The sequence below is a fragment of the Lepidochelys kempii genome, chromosome 6, assembly GCF_965140265.1.
Source record: "Lepidochelys kempii isolate rLepKem1 chromosome 6, rLepKem1.hap2, whole genome shotgun sequence".
In the NCBI taxonomy this organism is placed as follows: Eukaryota; Metazoa; Chordata; order Testudines; family Cheloniidae; genus Lepidochelys; species Lepidochelys kempii.
Genome location: NC_133261.1, coordinates 61,025,223 through 61,045,904, shown reverse-complemented (window position 1 = coordinate 61,045,904; position 20,682 = coordinate 61,025,223). Strand labels below are relative to the sequence as shown.

At 43.6% G+C, this 20,682-nt stretch overlaps 1 protein-coding gene and 1 non-coding gene across 10 annotated transcripts in view; both read left to right on the top strand.

The window, feature by feature from the left end:
- CKAP5 (cytoskeleton associated protein 5) overlaps positions 1–18,285 on the top strand; it is a 100,042-nt gene extending 81,757 nt beyond the window's left edge. For 7 of the 9 annotated variants that reach the window (XM_073348198.1, XM_073348196.1, XM_073348197.1 and 4 more), the window contains 17 exons: positions 634–759; positions 1,522–1,671; positions 2,197–2,400; positions 2,660–2,795; positions 3,845–4,038; positions 5,371–5,543; positions 6,766–6,939; positions 7,494–7,614; positions 8,394–8,573; positions 10,493–10,680; positions 12,044–12,119; positions 12,597–12,785; positions 12,866–13,003; positions 13,517–13,600; positions 13,699–13,858; positions 15,841–15,995; positions 17,500–18,285. In XM_073348198.1, the coding sequence (XP_073204299.1) occupies positions 634–759; positions 1,522–1,671; positions 2,197–2,400; positions 2,660–2,795; positions 3,845–4,038; positions 5,371–5,543; positions 6,766–6,939; positions 7,494–7,614; positions 8,394–8,573; positions 10,493–10,680; positions 12,044–12,119; positions 12,597–12,785; positions 12,866–13,003; positions 13,517–13,600; positions 13,699–13,858; positions 15,841–15,995; positions 17,500–17,754 (2,703 nt within the window). In that variant the 3' untranslated portion in view covers positions 17,755–18,285. Of the gene's footprint in view, positions 1–633; positions 760–1,521; positions 1,672–2,196; positions 2,401–2,659; positions 2,796–3,844; positions 4,039–5,370; positions 5,544–6,765; positions 6,940–7,493; positions 7,615–8,393; positions 8,574–10,492; positions 10,681–12,043; positions 12,120–12,596; positions 12,786–12,865; positions 13,004–13,516; positions 13,601–13,698; positions 13,859–14,392; positions 14,567–15,840; positions 15,996–17,499 lie in introns of those variants that run through there. The other 2 variants (XR_012159412.1, XM_073348200.1) reach the window with 2 other exon arrangements.
- LOC140913962 (small nucleolar RNA SNORD67) lies at positions 7,669–7,779 on the top strand. The gene has a single exon (XR_012159723.1). It is a non-coding gene; the product is annotated as a small nucleolar RNA SNORD67 (small nucleolar RNA).
- Positions 18,286–20,682: the final 2,397 nt, after the last annotated feature.

The window sequence follows — 20,682 nt, the reverse complement described above, 5'->3', positions numbered from 1 at the left end:
ATAGCAGTCCACCCTGCCACAGATTTGGAACAGGAAAAACATCAGAGGTTAAGGTGTCTTTGTAAACCAGCCTGCAGCCACTGTATTCCTTCATCTAAACTCTTTCAATAAACTAGAATTAACGCTGTTGAGTGCACAGCAGGTTTGGGGGCTCCAGGGTCTAAAGGGAGTGATTTAGAGGTACATATTGAGTTGTCTAACCACCAAGCCTTTTCTGTGGCCTATTGCAGCAGTCTGATGGTAACAACAGTATGTCCAAGGACAATACCAGCCTGTCCAAAGCTAATACAAGCCTTACCAAAGGCAATACCAGTCTGACAAAGAACAAATCCATCAAACAGGTACCAACTTAGGGTTAGACACCCCTAGGTGACTGGTGCACTGGCCAAGTCTGAAGAGTCCTATCTCCAAAAATCTGAAGAGTCCTATCTATTGCACACTTTGCCGTGGGTTTTGCTTCCACACCACCAGAGCATGTACCTGAGGATTCTAACCACTGTTGTCAGCTTCTACCTGGTTCTCATACACTTGGTCAGCATGAGCTCAGGGGTTGGTGTCTGGCATCACTTAGAATGAAGGGTTGTATATAGGTTTTGCAGTGCTTTCTGCTCAGTACCACTTTTGCTTTTTCAGGGTGCACAAGGGAAGAAGATACCAAGTAAGCCAAACCTGAAGGAAGATGATGACAAATCAGGTCCTATTTTTATCATAGTCCCAAATGGGAAAGAGCAGAGAATGAAAGATGAGAAAGGATTGAAGGTGAGAGAGAACTTAAGAGCGTACTCAATTTCAGAGCTTTAGGTACTAAAGGAAGTACATTCTATTACCTGTGAGCTTAGTGTTGCACCTTGTGTCGCATGGGAATCCAGTCTTCATTTGATGTCTTGATACTTCAAAGCAAAGGTCCATCTCTTATAGGCTGTTTACAAGGTCTTCGGTCCCCATAGCATGTGTAAGAAAGCAAAAATTTTCTAAGAAGTGGCAGACGCCTCATTGCTTTAGGACACTCTTGAAACTAGATTGGACCAAACAATAGAAAAAGTATAATACGTAACAAGCCTGGCCAAGCTTCTTCCATCTCTAAGTACTAGGATTCTGAGAGAATCCATAGGTTTTTTATTCTAACAAGCACCTGTTGCCAAACTTGGCTCTCATAACAAATCTGAATTTGCAGGCTCCTCTTACTTTGAAACCTACACTTTTTTGGTCATCTGATAATGTTTGGACCCCCAGGTAGTTAAATGTGCACATATCTGTAGACACGGTTTAAAGATGAGGTGTTTGTCTTAGATATGACCTGTGTTAACACTAGCATACTAGCAAATATACTGAAGTATTGCTGCTTGCATTCTTAAGGATGCAGACCTCTAAACCTGTGCATTTTTTGGTGGCAGGAGGGAGTTTGCTATTCTCTGAGCTCCTTCTGTTGTGCACTGTGGCTCTTGGGTATCAGCTCAGTAACAAGTAGTATGTTGCTGTCCTTGAGTTATGAGAGTTCTGTTTTTGTTTCTTGTTTTGAAGGTGCTGAAATGGAACTTTACTACTCCCCGTGATGAATATATCGAGCAGCTAAAGACTCAGATGTCCAGCTGTGTTGCCAGATGGGTACAAGATGAGATGTTTCATACAGACTTTCAGCACCACAACAAGGCACTGGCTGTGATGGTAGAGGTGAGTTAGGAACCTTATGGCAAACAACAATGGAATGTGGGATGTCCAAATACTGCAGCAGTGAAATATCAAGTTAGGAGTTCTTCCTAAGTGGGCAGTAGGTTAGGAGGCTTCACAATACTAGCTTGGGCACACAGTTCTTAAGTTATAGGCCTAAGTGAGCACTTTCAGAGGAACAATACAATTAGTATTAATCTCTTTTGCTGAGGGAGGGGAATGCTTTGTTTACTCAAGTTTGGATACTGCTCTGAATTTTATTAGTGAAATTTAGTAGTAGGTGCCAGCTGCTACCATGCAATGTGGGACAGTGTGTAATAGTTGAGGGGTCTCACTAAGGCTTAAAACCCAAGAATCTGTTTTATGAATCTACAACAGGAAGCCACCACCTATAATAAATGCATTTTACGGGAACAGACATGGCTTTTGATTTATACTTTGCCCTTCATCACTTTTGTTTCCGTGGACCATACCATTTATATATTTGATCCTGCACAACCTGATGCTTTTCCTCCCCTTCATCTCAAGCACTTGGAGAGCGAAAAAGATGGAGTCATCAGCTGTCTGGATCTGATCTTGAAGTGGCTCACCCTACGGTTCTTTGATACCAACACAAGTGTTCTGATGAAGGCCCTTGAATACCTTAAATTGCTTTTCACCTTGCTGAGCCAGGAGGAGTATCACCTTACTGAGAATGAGGCATCCTCTTTCATCCCATATCTTATCCTGAAGGTACCACATACTGAGGGAAATTAGTATAATGACATGCTCCTGGACACTATCAGGACACCAGCTAATGCTGTTCTGTTCTGTTCCGTACTTTTTTGCTGCAGTTGCCTTTGAATAGTGTGGGTGGGTGGTGTAGTTGGATTTTTTGAATGGAAGCCTGGCATCATGCAGACTGGCAAAGTACACTGATGGTGTAGAGTATTTAAAAGTATCTGTCCTGCTTTCTTTTCTCTCTCTGATCATCATCTCCTCCACCCCCCAGGTTGGGGAATCGAAAGATGTTATCCGCAAGGATGTGCGTGCCATTCTGAATAGGATGTGCTTAATCTATCCAGCCAGCAAGATGTTCACTTTCATCATGGAGGGGACAAAGTCCAAAAATTCCAAACAGCGGGCAGGTAGGAAATAGTACTATTGGCTGGAGAACTTTGATGTACCATTGTACACACCCCAAAGTCATTTCAGAATGCACTGTGGATCAGGATATGCTGGCCATAGCATTTTCTGAAAACTGAGTTTTGCCTATCATTATGCATTTGGGGAAAATGTCACCCAAGTTGGTGATAAGGAGAAGATTGTAAAGAAGAAATATCAAGCCTCCTTGTCATCTCTCACATGCACACATGCTCTCTGCCTGAGCCACAAACATTATGCCTCAAGCAGCTTCCCAGTCGTTTGGGAAGGGCCTGCTCTGGAATAAGAGTGATTAGGCAGAAAGTGTTAGAAGTCAGTTTTGTCTAACCCAACATCTCACATGCACAAATGGTTAACCATTCAGCTCTCATTGATTTACCCACCTCCCATCCGCCAGTTGCACTATTCCTGTCCTGATGTATAGAAGGCTCAGTTGTTTTCCATACTACTGCAGAACTGCCTCAGTTCAACCCCTCCCCCACCACAGAACCATGCATTGGATTTGAAGCTTCACTTAAAGATTTTTAGCTCTATGGTACTGAAGAGAAGTTTCAGAATATAACTAATGCAAGGTTGTGTTTCAGAGTCTGTCAATAGCCTGAAACAGCTGTGTGAACTGTTCGTATTTATCTGTGGGGATTAACTAATTATATTCTAGTTAAATGTTGGCATGAATTATTTCACTGCCGCTTGTTTTAGCAGAAACACTAAGCTAATGTGCTTATGGATGGCAATATTTGGGTTGGGGACTGTGGGGCAACTAGCTACTGTCAAGGGTTGCTGGATGGCAAATTTAAAAATTCAAGCCTCCTTCAAAACTAAGTCACCTCTAACCCTGCCCACCAGGTGAAGGGAATTTCCTGTTTATCACCAAATTGAGCACTAGAATGCCACAGACACCAGAGGCATTAGCACAGAATATAGATTCAGATAACTGCAGAGTATATTGGAGTGGGGCACTTGTCTGTTTAACAATCTTGGTTGAGTTTCAGTTAAAAAAAAAAAAAAAAAAAATCTGTTTCTGATCCCGTAGAGTGCCTGGAAGAGCTGGGGTGTCTTGTTGAGTCCTACGGCATGAATGTGTGCCAGCCAACTCCTGGCAAAGCATTAAAGGAGATGGCAATTCACATTGGCGACAGAGACAACACTGTCCGCAATGCTGCACTCAACACCATCGTGACTGTCTACAATGTGCATGGGGACCAGGTGTTCAAGCTGATTGGAAATGTGAGTGATTGAAAATGGGAGGAGGTAGCCTGAACCAGGTTTTAATCTCGTGTAAGGGAATCATTCACACTGAAGTGATCAATCGTGGCACGTCCTGCTGCTGATAGTGGGATAGATGCCAAGAGCTCTGTTTATGGTGTCAGAGTTAATCTACCATGACACATCCTTTAGAAGTTAATTGGTTAATTCCAGATTATGGGACCTCTAATCGCCAGTAACCATAGGTGACAAACTAGAATACTGAAGGAATAAGTAAATGCTGACTTGTGATCCCGTCATAGGGGACTGTATTGTTTGTAAATAGTGACTTGTTTTAGAATGATGTTGTGACGCCTCTAGTGATTTCGGAGGAAACTTGGATGAAGTTCTAAACCAGCGGTGGGCAAACTACGGCCTTTGGGCCACGTCCGGCCAGTGGGATTGCCAGCCACGGGGTGCAGTGAGACTAAGGCAGGCTCCCTGCCTGCTCTGGCCCTGCACCACTCCTGGAAGCAGCTGGCACCAAGTCCCCCTGCTGCCCCTGTGGGAGGGGGAGGGCAGAGGGCTCTGTGCGCTGCCCTACTGCAGGCACCGCCTCCCGCAGCTCCCATTGGCCGGGAACGGGAACCACAGTATTTATATCACCTCCCAGCTGGTATTTATAGAGTTGTTAAAACATGGAGTTTATAGTGTACACGTTTGTGTCTGCACTGCTTAGTTGTGAAATACAGCATTCCTCAGAGTGTGCACAAGTGTTTGGAGGTCCGACATGAAGAATGTTATGAGGTGGGAACCAAGGCTCTTGTTACCTTGTCCCTTTTCCCCCCCTTCAAGGAAATAATAGAAGTTATTGGAATGAATTTATTTTGCTTCAGTCGCTTATTCCTGGTAGTTTTGCTCCCTATGTGAAGCAGTCATAAGAATGGCCCATCTAGCCCAGTATCCTGTCTTCTGATAGTGGCCAGTGCCAGGTGCCCCAGAGGGAATGAACAGAACAGGTAATCAAGTGCTCCTTCCCCTGTTGCTCATTCCCAGCTTCTGGCAAACAGAGGCTAGGGTTACCATTCATGCCCATCCTGGCTAATAGGTCCATCAATGGCTATCTTCTATGAATTTATTTAGTTCTTTTTTGAACCATGTTATGGTCTTGGCCTTCGCAACATCCTCTGGCAAGGAGTTCCACAGGTTGACTGCGTTGTGTGAAGAAATTCTTCCTTTTATTTGTTTTAAACCTGCTGCCTATTAATTTCATTTGGTGACCCCTAGTTCTTGTGTTATGAGAAGTAGTAAACACTTCCTTATCTACTTTCTCTACATCAGTCATGATTTTATAGAGTTGTCTGTCTCTCACAGCTTTCTGAGAAAGACATGAGCATGCTGGAGGAGAGAATAAAACGGGCTGCTAAGAGACCCGCTGCTGCTCCAGCAAGGCAGGCAGAAGAGAAACCTCAGCGTGCTCAGAGCACAAATGCTAATGCTAGCATGCTGAGGAAGGGACCAGCTGAGGACATGTCTTCCAAACTCAAGTATGTAATGGAAAAAGTTATGATCTTCTATGGCTTCTGCAGTGTACGTGCTAAGAACATGTTCTGCAGTGTTACCTTTAGTTCTTGTAGTCATTGTCTTTGCATGTTCTGAAAACTGTCTGTCTGGGCAAATATTGTAAAACAAAATGTTTGAATCTCTCTTCATTGTTTTGTCTTGTCTTGTCTATCTGCCTCTTGAATCCTTTCTAAATGGTCTTGTGCCTTCTTTCACTGCTTCTCCATGGACAGAATTATGTATCGCACTTATAGGATGTAAGTACTGTCCACTAACTCCTTGGTAGCAGGGCTCTTGTATCTTTCTAACTCCTGCCTTAATCATTCCCTCTGAGAGTGACTGACTTTTATGCTGACCAGTTCTAGGTATTTGTAAATAACGTAGACTAAAATTACAAGAATAGAGGGCCTCTACCAAGAGCAACTACAACCCAAACTGCTAGCAGACATGGCAATTCCATGCTGGGCAGCTGCTGGAAATATTAGGAGAATTCATTCCTGTGTGTTGCATTAAACTTGGTATTGATTGGAATCCATTCTTAATTTGATAGGGCCAGTGTACAGAGGCCAGCCGGATGAGCATTTAGAATCTGAGCTTGGAGATACCCATACCACAAACAAAGCTTAGTAACTATACCTTGCACCACATGTCAATGTATTTTAGATCATTCTGATATTTGGAGAAAAGACCCCTGGTGAAACTTCTGTAACAGAATGTTCCACTTAAAGGGAATCTAATCTCTAACATGCAAGTGTCTCAGGACCCTATGGGAGTCCTGGATCCTGACTGGCTTGTCAGGTTACTAATTCAGTTAGTGTACCTTCTCTTAGCCATGAGAGAGAAGACCTGAGCTTCAATAAGATGTCCCATCAATGTCATCTTTGGTGGTGCTGGATCTCAGTCATAGGCAGAGCAGTGCATGCCTGTCACAACTTCAGTGTGGCTTATAGTGGGCTGTAGGGGTAACCCAGCAGCTTCTCAGGTGAACTATGAAAGCAAGTAATTGGCAGCTACTCTCCTGGCTTGCATAAGTCTTTACTGCTAATAGCTGGGGGAACTGTAAAGGGTTCAATTAGAGGACTGAATAAAATCAGATCTACAAAATCACAATCTCGATATGAGAGCTTAGGACTACCACTGGATGTTAGTGTTACCATGCCATCTTAGTGTGTATAGACATGAACACCTTTCTTCTGGTTTCCATAGCCAAGCCCGCAACATGAGTGGCCATTCTGAGACAACACATACAGTTCCACGGGAATTCCAGCTGGATCTAGATGAAATTGAGAATGACAATGGCACAGTTCGATGCGAGATGCCAGCACTTGTACAACACAAACTAGATGACATCTTTGAGCCAGTCCTGATCCCGGAACCCAAGTGAGTTTAGATGTATTCCTGCTTAGGTGAAAGCCAATTGAAACTGTCTAAAACCATCGTGAGCAGGTGCATATAGACACTAGCATGTGTAAGTAAAGCTTTGTCCAAGAAGTTAAGACCTGCATTAGTGTGAAAAGTCAAGACAATCAAGGTAGTGGTCTGTTGATGGTTAGGCTATGGGATATGAGTGGGAAGAGGTGTGTTGGTAGACTGTAATAAAAAATTCATTATTATCTGGGGGGGAGAGATGCTGAAGGGGGGCTGTCCATGAGCTTACCACACAAGAAAAGGAAGCCTGGTCTCATGGGTAACACGTGGTCTGAGTGAGATTAGGTTGTACTTAGTTCTGTCCCAGGTGGTTTATGTGATTGACACATCACTGAACATCTCTTTTTCCCTCTGTAAATGAGAATGAAACTCTCCTCACAGGGATGTCTGTGAGGATGAATCCCGTTTTCTGTCTTTGAAATCTGACTGGAAGGCACCAGTCAAGTTCAGGTTGGAACTATTTTTTCATGGAGAGTCATAAGACCTTTCCCTTCCCAACTGTCTAGGATCCGTGCTGTGTCCCCACACTTTGATGACATGCACAGTAATACAGCTTCCACCATCAACTTTGTCATCTCCCAGGTAGCCAGTGGTGACATAAATACTAGTATCCAGGCTCTGGCACAGGTAAGTGGAATTTTTAGTTGGCAGCTACACTGCATTGAGCTAAGGCCAGTGGTCTGCGAGAGTGATGAGTTGCACACTGGTGGTGTTGCCATGTCAGGTGATGTGGGCACCACTCAGAATGTTGCTGATGACACAGCCAAGTGCACAGGGGCCATCTGACTCGCTAATTCCATAGCAGTTTTCCATCAGACAGAATGTAGGACATATTCTGTAGGTGGGGACTTGTACTAGATCATCATCCCTATAGACTCCAGCTCTGAGCTGGTGACAGCTGTCAGTGATGATGAGATGGTGGTGTCTTAAGACTGTTCCTATTTCAACTTTGCTTTTACCCTGACATAAGTTCAGGTTACTAGATGTCTCACCTCCATGTTGTGCCAGGGAGGGTTGGTTTTTGATGAAACTGACTTGCAAATCCCAAGTGTAGGAGTTGCATGCCCTGACTCATAACCCTTGAACCATTCTGTTAGGGAGCACAATGCCCAGAAAACTACACAAGACCGATAATTACAGAATCCATAATATAAGCTCTTGAACACTCAAAATTTTGTACGAGTTCCTTGAGTACAGGATACAAGTCATAGCTAATCAAGGAATCACTAATGCCACTGAATGTACTGGATTAGTTGTAGAAGTGCAAAGTCACTAATTGTTGAAGTTTTAGAAAGCAGACGACTTGACTAATGGAATAGTAAGTATGGGGGAAGCAAAGTTAAACGTTCTTCCTGTGCTGTTTGCAGAGGATCAACTTTAATGTGTCTTGGGTGTTTTGCTCTTAGATTGATGAGGTCCTCAGACAGGAGGACAAAGCAGAAGCCATGTCTGGCCACATTGACCAGTTCCTAATAGCTACGTTCATGCAGCTCCGACTGATCTACAACACGCACATGGCAGATGAGAAACTGGACAAGGATGAGATAGTCAAGCTCTACAGCTGCATCATTGGGAACATGATCTCGGTAAGACAGAGAGGAAAGGGAACAAGCCTTGTACAAATGGATGGGTGGAGATGAGAATATGTCCTCTACAGGTCTTGTCTTCTAGTATATTTTGTTTAAGAAGGCTTCTTTCTAGCTATTCTCTAAAATGGCTCTTTTGGAGCTAGTCTAGAAACAGCCCTGTGCAGGAAATCAAATTTGATGCAAAGTACATGAGGTATAGGGGGAGTGAGTGCTTCATGTCTGTCTCCAAACAATGCTCAGATTGGCTGCAAGCATCCTGGGACAGTAGGGGTTAGGGAATCTTATTCCAAAAAGGAATATAGTGAGAGACACCCTCTGGATGAGTTGGTGTGAGATATAGATTGAGCTTTGTGTCTAGGGCTGTACAGAACATATGTAACCTCATTATTTTATGAAGCTTGCTGATAAATCGTAGCCCATTTCAAACATTATTTATACATGAGATGTCGATTGAATGGGGAACTTTCATTCTGTCATGAATACCGTGTCTTAAATTGCTGAAAGTTTCTAGACTTTGTTTCTGTTGGAGGATAACTTTTTTTTTAACTTTCTAACATGGCACAGCTATCTGAAATGAGGCAGTGGCAAGGGGGAAGTACTTTCCCTGTTGTAAGGGCTTGTGACCACCCTGAACAACTCTAGTGCTGAAATTGAGCAGGGATGAGGCCTTGCCTAACGGAAGTACCATTGACTGTTGAAAATGGCTTGTAGTATCCCTAGTCAGGGGATTGGGAAATGTATTTTTGTTTCAGCATTTTTAAGGCCAGAAATGACCATTATGATTTAGTCTGACTTCCTGCATAACACAGAATGTAGAATTTGCGCATCAAGCCCAGTAACTTGTGGCTGAACTAGAGCATGAGGTATGGTACAGTCTGTATGTTAAACAGCCTTCCAAACATCCTAAATGAAAGACGGCGGAGTTGTATAGGTCTGCCTGACTTCAGTGTATGGTGGAGGAGGAAGAGACTGTGCTACCGTAATTCAGTTCCCTTGTGCATATGCATTATGATCACTAGTTTTTTTGTTTGTTTGTTTTTTCCCCCATCCAAACCCATTAACTTGAGGCAGATAGCTGGTATGGAAAACTTCAGCCAAAACAGGTAAAATTTGGCAAAGGTGCAACTGAAAACGAGGTCTTATAGCAGGAAGTATTGGAAAACCTTAAGTGTTGGTACCAGGCCCACCTACGACTTTTTTTTTCTAGATTCTCTGGCATGCATGGTAATGCTTCATGTGTATCTAAGGTTGAAGGAAAAATAGCATATTGCAGTATCTGAAAAATAATGTAATAACAGTCTCTTAATGCATACACATAAGGAAACACAATTAAAATGCAGTTCTGTCTTAGCTGGTGCTGTCTGTCAGTTTCTTGCATCACCACCAACAATCAAGGTCTGCAAGTCAAATTAGCTCCTCAGGGTCCAGTGCAACCTCTCCCTCCCTCCCCTCCCCCCCCATGGGTTTGCACAGGTAATAGGGTTGCTTTATTTTAACCATTGTTGACCCAAATGAAGCAGTAGAATCTTGCTTCTCCCTCTGAGCTGGGTTGGCTCAGGAGGACCAAGAGTAGGAAATGTAGTCAATCTCCATTTTATTCATTGAAATCAGTAGCTCTGACCAATACAAACATGGGGAGTAGATCTTTGTGGGGTAAGAAACCATTTTTTACATATTCTGTTTTCAAAATAAAACCAACTAACATTTACATGTACAGCCTTAACTTCAGTATTTCCTGCCTCTGAATGCTTAACTCTATAACCTTATTGTTCTTCCCATACGTTTTAATAGAATATATAAACACTTTATGAAAGAGGCGCATATTTAAAGAGGGAGTTGCAAGTAGAATCGCAGATGAGTCCCAAAACTAAATGATGCATGCTGAAGAAATTTCTAATCCTGGCTTTTATCGACAGCTATTCCAGATGGAGAGCCTGGCCCGGGAGGCCTCCACAGGAGTGCTGAAAGACTTAATGCATGGCCTCATTACATTAATGCTGGATTCACGGGTTGAAGACCTCGAGGAAGGGCAGCAGGTCATCCGATCAGTCAACCTTTTGGTGGTGAAGGTTCTGGAGAAGTCTGACCAGACGAACATCTTGAGGTAAGTTACTCTTTGTTAGAATCAGAGAAGACCGAAGTTCTCTCCCTCTACAACAGTCTCGTACCACAGATGAAATACCACTTCACTGTTCGTGTATGTGATTTCAGAGAATATGGCTCTCTAGTCTGCCCTTACCGTTTGTTAGTCACTGTCGCATTGAGTCTTTTTGCAAGACAATGGCCTGTTAACTAAAGTGGTGAGCAAAGCTGGCTGTAGAATAGTTCAGCTGGCTACTGAAAAAAACAAGCATATCAGGACAGTAACTTTAAGGAAATGTCTACATAGTTGCTGGGAGTGTGCTTCGCAGTGCAGGTAGCCATGCTAAAAATAGCAAGTGTGGCTACAGCCGCTCAGACTAGCCACCTGAATACAAACCTGCCTGACTCCCTTGGGTACATACTTGGGTGGCTAGCTTGAGTTGCCACCTGTACTGCTACAGCCATGCTGCTGTCTGTGCATGCTAGCTCAAGCAGAGCCTGAGAGGGTCTCTACTCTTGCTGGGAAGCATGCTCTCAGCTGCTGTGTAGATATATCTAAAGGGGCACAGTTATAACTAAATCACTATCCAATCTATATCATTGGGGTAAAGCAGGGGAGGGCAAACTTTTTGGCCCAAGGGCAATGTCGGAGTTGCGAAACTGTATGAGGGCCGGGTAGGGAAGGCTGTGCCCCCTCTCACTTCCTGCCCTGTTCCCCCCCCACCCCCATCCAACCTGTCCCCTGACTGCCCTGACCCCTATTCACACCCCTGTCCCCTGACAGGCCCCCAGGGACTCCCACACCTATCCAACTGCTCCCTGTCCCCGGCTGCCCCCTGGGACTCCCTGGCCCTTATCAAACCCTCCTACTCCCCGCCCCCTTACCATGCTGCTCAGAGCACCAGGACTGGAAGCCGCACCACTGTGCAGTCTAGAGCACCGGGGCAGGCTGGCGGCTCTCGCAGCCGTGCTGCCTGTCAGGAGCTCGCAGCTCCGCCACCCAGAGCACTGGTGGCATGGCAAGCTGAGTCTGCGGGGGAGGGGGCAGAAGCTCAAGGGTCCAGTGGGCCAGATGTGGCCCACGGGCTGTAGTTTGCCCACCTCTGGGGTAAAGCTTTACGATGAACCATTCTACAACCTAAACTTGTAGTCTGTGTCATTGGATTGTCAGTTGACCAGTATTGACATGGTATGTTCTGCAGAGATTCAGCTCTCCATTTTTATGGAGGTGATAGTAAGATATTGGAGCCAGGCAGGAGGTGCAGAGGATTGTGTGAAAGTTGAACTAGTTGTGGTCTGTAGCCACTAGTGTGGTGTTCAATAGGGCTGTGCTTTTCCATTTCCTTTATAGCATTTGTCCATCTAATGCTACTTGTTCTCTCCAGTGCCCTGCTTGTTCTGCTCCAAGACAGTCTGCTAGCAACAGCCAGCTCTCCCAAGTTCTCAGAGCTTGTCATGAAGGTGAGCCTATAATGGGGATTGTGTACTCACTTGGTCCTTCTTTGAAGTGTCTGTTCCTAATCCACAGTGTTGGTTTCAAGAGAAACAAGGTGCTTTAAGACCAAGTTGGTGAACATAACTTTAAATGCTACTCTAGCACCTAGTCTAGACATAATATGTTAAGATATAACTTGTCTCATCTACACTAAGGTTCTAGTTAAAACGTTGATGTGTTAAACGCCCCTTATCCTAGGTTAGACATACCCTTAATGAGATTAGAAGCATCCAGCAGGGCCAGAGCATTGTGTGAAGCTCATGGTAGTATACATACACTAATAACTCAGTCAATCTCCTGCTAACGGTAATGGAATCAACAGCAGCACTTATTCTTCTGGGCATCTAGCTCCAGATACTAAGACCCTGGATACAGCAAAACTTGCAGCAGGAACTCCCCTCTGACTTGAGCAGTTGGTTTCATAAACTTTTCTTTCTCTCCAGTGTCTGTGGAGAATGGTGCGGCTTCTTCCTGAAACCATCAATAGCATCAACCTGGATCGAATCCTGCTAGACATCCACATTTTCATGAAGGTGTTTCCCAAGGAGAAGCTGAAGCAGTGTAAAAGTGAATTCCCCATAAGGACACTTAAGACTCTGCTTCACACCCTGTGCAAGCTGAAAGGGCCCAAGGTTAGAGCAGAGACCAGCTATGTGCTTTAATTTAAGTTGCTCAAGCTGTCTTTAAAGTTCTTTTATTATGTCTTTCTCAGATCTTGGACCATTTAACAATGATAGAAAACAAGAATGAATCTGAGCTGGAGGCTCACCTGTGTCGAGTAATGAAGCACTCCATGGACCAAACTGGAAGCAAGACTGATAAAGAGACAGAAAAGGGGGCTTCTCGTATAGTAAGTAACGTGAAGTTAACGGTGGAGGGAGAAGTGGCAAATGGACTGTTCCAAGACACAAGTGCCTAACTAGCTCCAGACAGATGTGAAGTTAGGCTGCCCACTGGAACATGTGATCAGTGTCTGAAATTGGTCCCTCTAATGCTGTGCCTCTGAGATGCATTAAGACTCAATAAGTACCCCTCTTGCTTGCTGAACATGAGCTCTGATAATGGCTGGTCCACTAAACTTCAACTGTGGCCAGAACAGCCTTTAAATGCAGGTCTCCCAAGATGACACTTCTAGTCCAATGTGTCATCCGTTGTACCTGACGTCTGTATAAACCCCCGTATTGTAAAAGACGGTTCTTTTGACTCAGCTAGCCTGTGCTGTTGTCTGTCTGTCCCTGAAGCTCCACAGGCAGCTGGTAGGTCCTTGGCACTTGAATGTATTGTAAATTGTTTAGCTGAGTACCTCTAATTTTTTGGGGATGCCCCTTTAAATCTTGTTGAGGAGTCTCCATGTCTTTCTTAGGATGAAAAGTCTTCAAAGGCCAAAGTAAATGATTTTTTAGCAGAGATATTTAAGAAGATTGGCTCCAAGGAGAACACTAAAGAGGTGAGTGCTTTCTTATCATAGGAAGAACGGGAAGGTTACACCACCTCATGTGCCTACTGCAGTTTAGGTAACACATGAAAACTTTCCTCCTTCCCCAGGGTCTGGCAGAGCTGTATGAATATAAAAAGAAGTATTCTGATGCAGACATTGAGCCCTTCCTGAAAAACTCCTCTCAGTTCTTCCAGAGCTATGTGGAACGAGGCCTCCGGCTTATTGAGATGGAAAGGGAGGGCAAAGGACGCATTCCTTCATCTACAGGTACAGAACTTCTTGGCAACACAAGTGAATTGGCCTGGGGATGTGGCATGCTGAATTTAGTTATAATGGGGCAACTGTAGCTGCTCCCCTTAAGTGCCACTATGTTTGAGACCCTTATGGGCTGCCAAAATGACCTCCTTATTCTCTGAGCACTTGTTAGTGGCACATTCATGAAGTCACTATGGCACCTCTTGCAAAGACCACTCATGCTTTGCCACTCACAGGGAATGTGCTGTGGTTACCTTACCGAACTAGGTGGGAAGAGATAGAGGTAAAGATTTGAAAGGACTTCAGGGCACATCATTCTGGTCATGGTTAGAGAAGTGCCCCTCTAAAAGAAAATTAAAGAACTTTTACTCTGTCTAATGGGGTGCAGTGCATTGGAGTCCTATGTTGAAGGCCTGGCAAGCAAGCAATTCTTGTTGCAGTAACTTACTCTGAAGTTCTCCTTATCCTAAGCTAGGCTTCCTTGGTGAAGCATACTATCAGGACATCAGAGTGGCAGCTGCAAAATTCTCTCTCTCCTTATTTTAGGACCTCTAAAATAGTGTCATAGAATCTTTGCATGAAACTGTCAGATTGAAGCAAGGCATAAACTTCGTAGATTTCACATCAACACAGCAGACATAAGATATAGCTTTTCTTCTAATGTCCCCAGTCTTGGCTAGGAATAGTCTGGCAACCCTTAATAGGAGCAGTCTATATCAGGTAAGCTGTTAAGTCACCCTGTAAATGTCCCAGGAAGCCAGGGGATAGTCACAGTTCTCCATTCAGATCTGTCAACACAGAGGCCTGCTTAACAGGCTATCTTGTTTACTAGATCCTTGTTCCCATAAATTCTGAATTTCAGATGTCTCAACTTGCTCAGTGAAGTGTTTCAGTAGAACAGAACTCGGAAATTTGTCCGTAAGCACACTCCAGTAATTAAGAAAATGCAATATAATAAAACTACAGATCCCATTAGGAAATCATGAAACATAGCAGTAGAATAGCTATTTATAGTAAAGGACACATACTATGCTTGTCCTTCTGCTCCTAGAAGATCCAACACTGTGCCCATTGAAGTCTTTCCCCTTAACTCCCCCTTCCCCCAAAGTAATTTGGCAGTAGGAGTGACTGAGTCTCTCAGAACCTCCTAAATGCTGCTGGTAATGCAGAACTAACTTCTGTCCCCACTTTGAAAAATCTGCACAGTCAAAAGATGAAGTGCTAGCTAGCACCTCAGCAATGTAGCCTTCCAAACTGCATTAATCATATTGCTTTGCTTCATTTAAAGACTAAAAGAAATATATCAGGACTCAGTTATTTCCTGTGGGTGGAGAGTGTCTATCTGTCTGTCTCTCCCTCAACTTTAAAGATCCAAGGCAACTTTCTGCCTCAGTCTCTCTTCTTAGTTTCTCCATTCCATGAAGAGAGAGAGCTCTTTTCATTAATTTGATAAAGCCTGTCTGATATGTGGAGACTAGAGGGAAAGGGGATCTTTGGAGGCTCTTTCACCACTCTCAATTACATGAAGAGGAATTGGGAGAAGCAGTGCCCTTAAGTTTCCTGCACAAGAACCCTGGGTGGGTTTAGGTCAATAGAGGAATACCTCAGTCCTCTGTGTTCCTCTAACTCAGCTTGCTGCACTGAAGGGCAAAGGATAAACTTAAAAGCCTTTCCCTCATGTAATGTCAATTTACCATTTGGTTTTAATGGCTACTCATGACCCACAATAGCCTCTTCAGTTGTTCCAATTAATGGCCAGAACATGTTGGCTTTTGGGGCTGCTTTGCTGCTCGCTTATGGTGGCTTGACTTCTTTCAAGAAATGGGCTAATCATTGTCAACCCTCTCAAACCCATTGCCCTACCTGTAAATATAATTGATTAATGGGATTTCCAAGAGCACAGTGTGGGTCAATGTAGTCTCAAGATCTAGATTGTTCTGTTGGATACTACATGAGGCTAAGAGGCTTAAACGTGTTCTTTTTCCCTTTCCTAGGAATTTCTCCTCAGACGGAGGTAACGTGTCTCCCCACTTCCACCAACACAGTGTCTTCATCCATAGGAAACACAAATGGGGAGGAGGTGGGGCCTTCAGTCTACCTGGAAAGGCTAAAAATCCTCAGGCAGCGTTGTGGCCTTGACAATGCAAAGGTATTGTACTTCTAAAGACCCCCTATAAATTCCACAAGGGAAGTGGCCCACTTAGGCTGAGGCCACTCATTTGGAGATCTGCTGTACAGTGCCCAGACTCTGATCCCAGTGAGTTCTTCTGCATGTCATCTTTCCTGGTGTAAATGGCTTTAAAGCTGTTACCTGGCTGAGTAAACTCTTAGTGCTTCAACTTCCTTTTCTCTGCTGCACTGATGTAGACACCACTAGCTGCTAGACTCCAGAGTTGTATCTTCTCTTGCCAGGTAGTTAACTGATAGTTTCTGGGAAAGGCTAAATGACTTACCTTTAGTTACTGGCCTCTAAAAGGTAATACCTATATTAAGCTATACTCCTGGGTCACATGACTGTGTTTTCTAAACTTCTGTACCCTCCCACTCTACAACAACTAAAAGCATGAATGGAGGGCTGTGTGGCCGGGGCACATGGGATTTTGAGACCGCAATAATGCTGAATGTGCTCAGTATGTTACATTGGAACCTGTGGAATGGATCAAACCTTCAATACATCCAGTGCTTTCTGTTTGGGAATCTTAGTTACTCATTGAAAGATGGTTACTGCCAGCCATTTTAGACATACTGGTGACTCCAGGAATAGCTGCAAGGCTTAGGTGGTATAGATATAGGTAGAACACTACCCTGACCTTTTAAAATAGGACATGCACATCAGTTTACTGCTGAGTGCAAAATGGCATGTGGTGCTGATGTAAACTCAACTCTGTCACTGACTTTTGAAGCTGCAGATGCCCAGAAGAGCAGTGACTTGACTCTGAAGCATCTGATGGCAGAAGAATCCTGTCAGGCAATTCCAAGTTTTTTCTTTCTACTCAGTTACTTCAGAATTCCTCACTCTGTCCTCATGATGCCATACCTGGGAGCAGCCTCTGTCTACACTGAGAGTTTAAAAACAGTGGGAGTCCAGCAGGTTCGCAGTGGGCCTTCCCAATGAAATGGGAATTGATTGTTGTTTTCTCTAAAGAGAATGAGAGCTGGTGTGTGAGGATGGGCTTTGCTTTAGATCCTAAGTAGTACTCAATAGTGCAGACCTTTGGCTCCTTTAGTTAATTGAGATGAGAAGCAGAGAGCGATAACCAAATGTGACGAGTGTGAGTAAGCAAAGATTTAGGCTCTAAGGTAGGTAAGCCCAAGCAATGTGGAAAACTTGTCACACATACAGGTAATTCAGAAAACTTGTGCTTAATGCAAGTGATCATGAGAAGCATACAATTCACTCTGGTCACCACTAACCGAAAATAGAGACCACCTGGTTCCAAGTAGCTAATGCACTGTGGCAATAACTTACATACCTGTCCTGGAAATGGAGGAGTTGGAATGTATACACTGTACTAATGTTGGACTGCTCCTTTTCTTCCTTTGTTCAGCATGTTCCCCATGAGCATGAGGAGCCATCCATTATGGTGTGGATTTCTTGCACAGCTTTTACCTTCCACTGTCTTAAATAACCTCTCCTTTTCCCCACCCTATAGCAGGAAGACAGACCACCATTGACTTCACTGCTCTCCAAACCAGCCACCCCTACAGTTGCATCCTCCACGGATATGCTGCACAGTAAGCTCTCTCAGCTCCGTGAGTCACGGGAGCACTACCAGCATTTGGACCTGGACTCCAATCAGACTCACTCCTCTGGCATTGGAACCACCACCTCTTCCTCCTCTTCCACAGCAGCCAATATTGATGACTTGAAAAAAAGACTGGAGAGAATAAAAAGCAGTCGCAAATGAAGCTGTTTGAGACAGAGCGTGCGCACGAGCATGGCCGCTGCTTAGCTGTCTTCAGCTTTAGTTTACTAAACTAGAAGTCTTCATAGTTAAAGGGGCCTCATTTAGGCCTAGTGTATACAAACTGGTTTATGTATAATACAGTGGATTTTGGGGGATGATCTGAGTCATTGTGGCACAAGTATTTGTACATACTCTGCTTCTCAGTGAGCATCTCTTGACAATAGAAGATTGTCTGTGTATTAGGTGTAGTGTACAGACCTGTAAACAGCTGTCCTCCTGCTCAGACTAGCTTCTCATAACTTGGTTTTTTATTTGTAAAATTGTCTTAAGATCTTTTCCTAGCTCTTAACTCTTAGAAGCTCTTTAGTGGTTTCACTTTTAATTTTGTGAATTCTTCTCCATGTAATCCTTGAACTGTTGATTTCTGTATGGACGCATGGCATGGAGTAACTAATTTAAGTGTCTTTTGTAAATAAAGTTTGCATTAATTATACCAGTCCCTGTAGGAGCAGCAGTGACTGTCCATGGAAACAGTAGCCACTGTGTATTCTTGGATGCTAGTGAATGGGTATTGCTGAGCTGAATAGAGCAATGGACTGCCCTGAGCTGCTGCTGTTACTATTCATGGAAGGGAACCCTGGACTTTTCAGCCTTTTATTTCTACCAGCAGTATTGTTGCTGTTAATATGGCTGCCTTTCAACTTCTTCCTAAGAACATTGAGGAAGCAGAAAGGAATTGACTTAGACTAACAAATGTCTAGCAACTTCAATTTACAGGCCCCTGTGAAGTCAGTACCAAGAGCAAGCCTAGTCCCCATTGTGAAGAAGTGCAGTGATACATTTGCCCCCTTCAAGAGAGGTTACTGAGGGATAGAAATGGTCTTACAGAATAGGTAAGCGGCATCCCAAGTTCAAAATACTCTTAGCTAGGAGTCAAAGTTCATGTGATTTTTTCCTCAGGTAGCTGTGCAAATCCAAGTGGATCCCAGCCTACAGAACCACCATTGCAATTATGAGAATCTGCTTAGGGTGATGACACGGTAAAATCAAAATGTCTGCACGTCCTGTGGTAATACTAGTTTTTGAAGATGGTTGCTATTGGTTGTGATTAGTAGGGGGACATTTCCTCTGGCTACTACTTTCCAAAAAAAATCCTTGGGCGTAAAATTGAGACCCATGTTGCATTGCCTGCTTACTATTTAATGTAATAGTTGTCTTCAGCAAACTTGTTATGGAATATGACTTGCATACATGTTTTGGAGCTGTATCCTGTGATACTCATGGCACGGAGGGTTTCTGTAGTATATTCCTGCTTCTAGGTTCATCACTGCTCCCTGAAAAGCTGCTGCTTCATGATCTATTCTCTAAGCCAGCAGTTCCTACCCCAGGGCTGGCACTGAACTAATCTTGGCTGAATTTTAAGGCATCTCTGAAGAATATAGTTTAAATCATTACCTTCTGTGCTGCAGCTTCTGCAATTCTCTCCTACAGAAATGATAGGGCTGGAGTTCTAGTGAGGCAGTAATCTGCTACATGGTGCCTGTAGTGAGTCTGTGTAGTATGGAAGGAATCCCCATCTTATGTAAGTGGCCAGCTGGTGTCAGTCATTTCCCACCCCTATTCTATTCCTGCCAGGCTTTTTGTCCAGTTCTTCTGAAAACAATTCTAGGCATAGGGTGGCCTCATACCCTTTTCAGTGGAATAGAGCTATGACAGAGTCCTCAGACAACCTGCAGCTGGGGCTATGTGTTGACAAGGGTCTAGCTGGATAGTTTGTGTTTGCTGGCATGGGAGCCACTGCTGTTATCACTCAATCAGTGCTCTGTTGCAATGATAAATTGCCAGTTACTTTCTGGGTTATGGTTTGCCTTTTGCACAAAGTTTCTGGAAGTAGCTGACTGAGTTCCGCTGTTACATTACTATATGTTGTAAAATGCTGCATCCTTTGTTTGTAATTGCTAATTGGTGCAGTAGTGAGTGAAGTAAAAGGAATGCCTGTAAACTTGTACAACACTAACTTAACATTTCAAGTTACTTTGGAAGTTCAGAAGCAATTAAGTATCAGTGGTAGAAACCAGTATTACCTAAGGTTTTTGCCCAACGTTGCTTCTGCAGTATAGCTTATTCTTGTCTAATGGTGTATGGTTGGCCCAGGAATTACTTGATAGGTAAAATTTAGACTGTTTAATTAAAAAACACACATCAGCCTATTGCAAATATTTCCATCCTATTAGTTAAATTTTGTTTTGAAAACAAGTGTGTAACAAGTCAGCCTTTAAAGTGACTATACCAGACATGAAACTAGTCTATTTTTTCCTCATTTTCCTACTGTTAGACTAAGTACATTAGAATTGACAACTGTTTTCATAGTCAGGACAATTACTCTAGACTCTTGTATCAGAGGCCATTAAATATATAAAACAAGCACCTGATAACCCTCTAAGTTTTTTGTGGAACTTGACCATTTTACAGTGTTCCCTTATTCCATATGGTGCTGCTCTCAGCCATCTATACTGCTCTAGGAATGACTTTTCGATTACCTAGTGGGGGAGCAGGAGACTAGCATACTAATGTGATAGTTGTCAGCACTATCATTGTTCTGATGGGTTTAATTACATCCCAGCAGTTCAGAAAAACTAACCTTTTTCTTAACCTACCACCTAATCCCTTTTCAAATATGCAGTCTTTCCCTTGCAGCACAACCAACTATTTACATTGTCAACTCAGGATGGTCAGTCAGTGAAGAGAACAGGCCATTTTGGAGTAGTGGGGTGCAAAATTTCTAAAGCAGATAGTTTCTCTAGCCAAGAGCCCCAGCCACCTAACTAGCAAAACGTTTATTCAAAGATGAACACTTGTGAGTATTTGTTTAGGGGGCTTCCCCTGTCTTCCACTCATAAAATACCCTTTCCTTGCAGGGACAGGGTT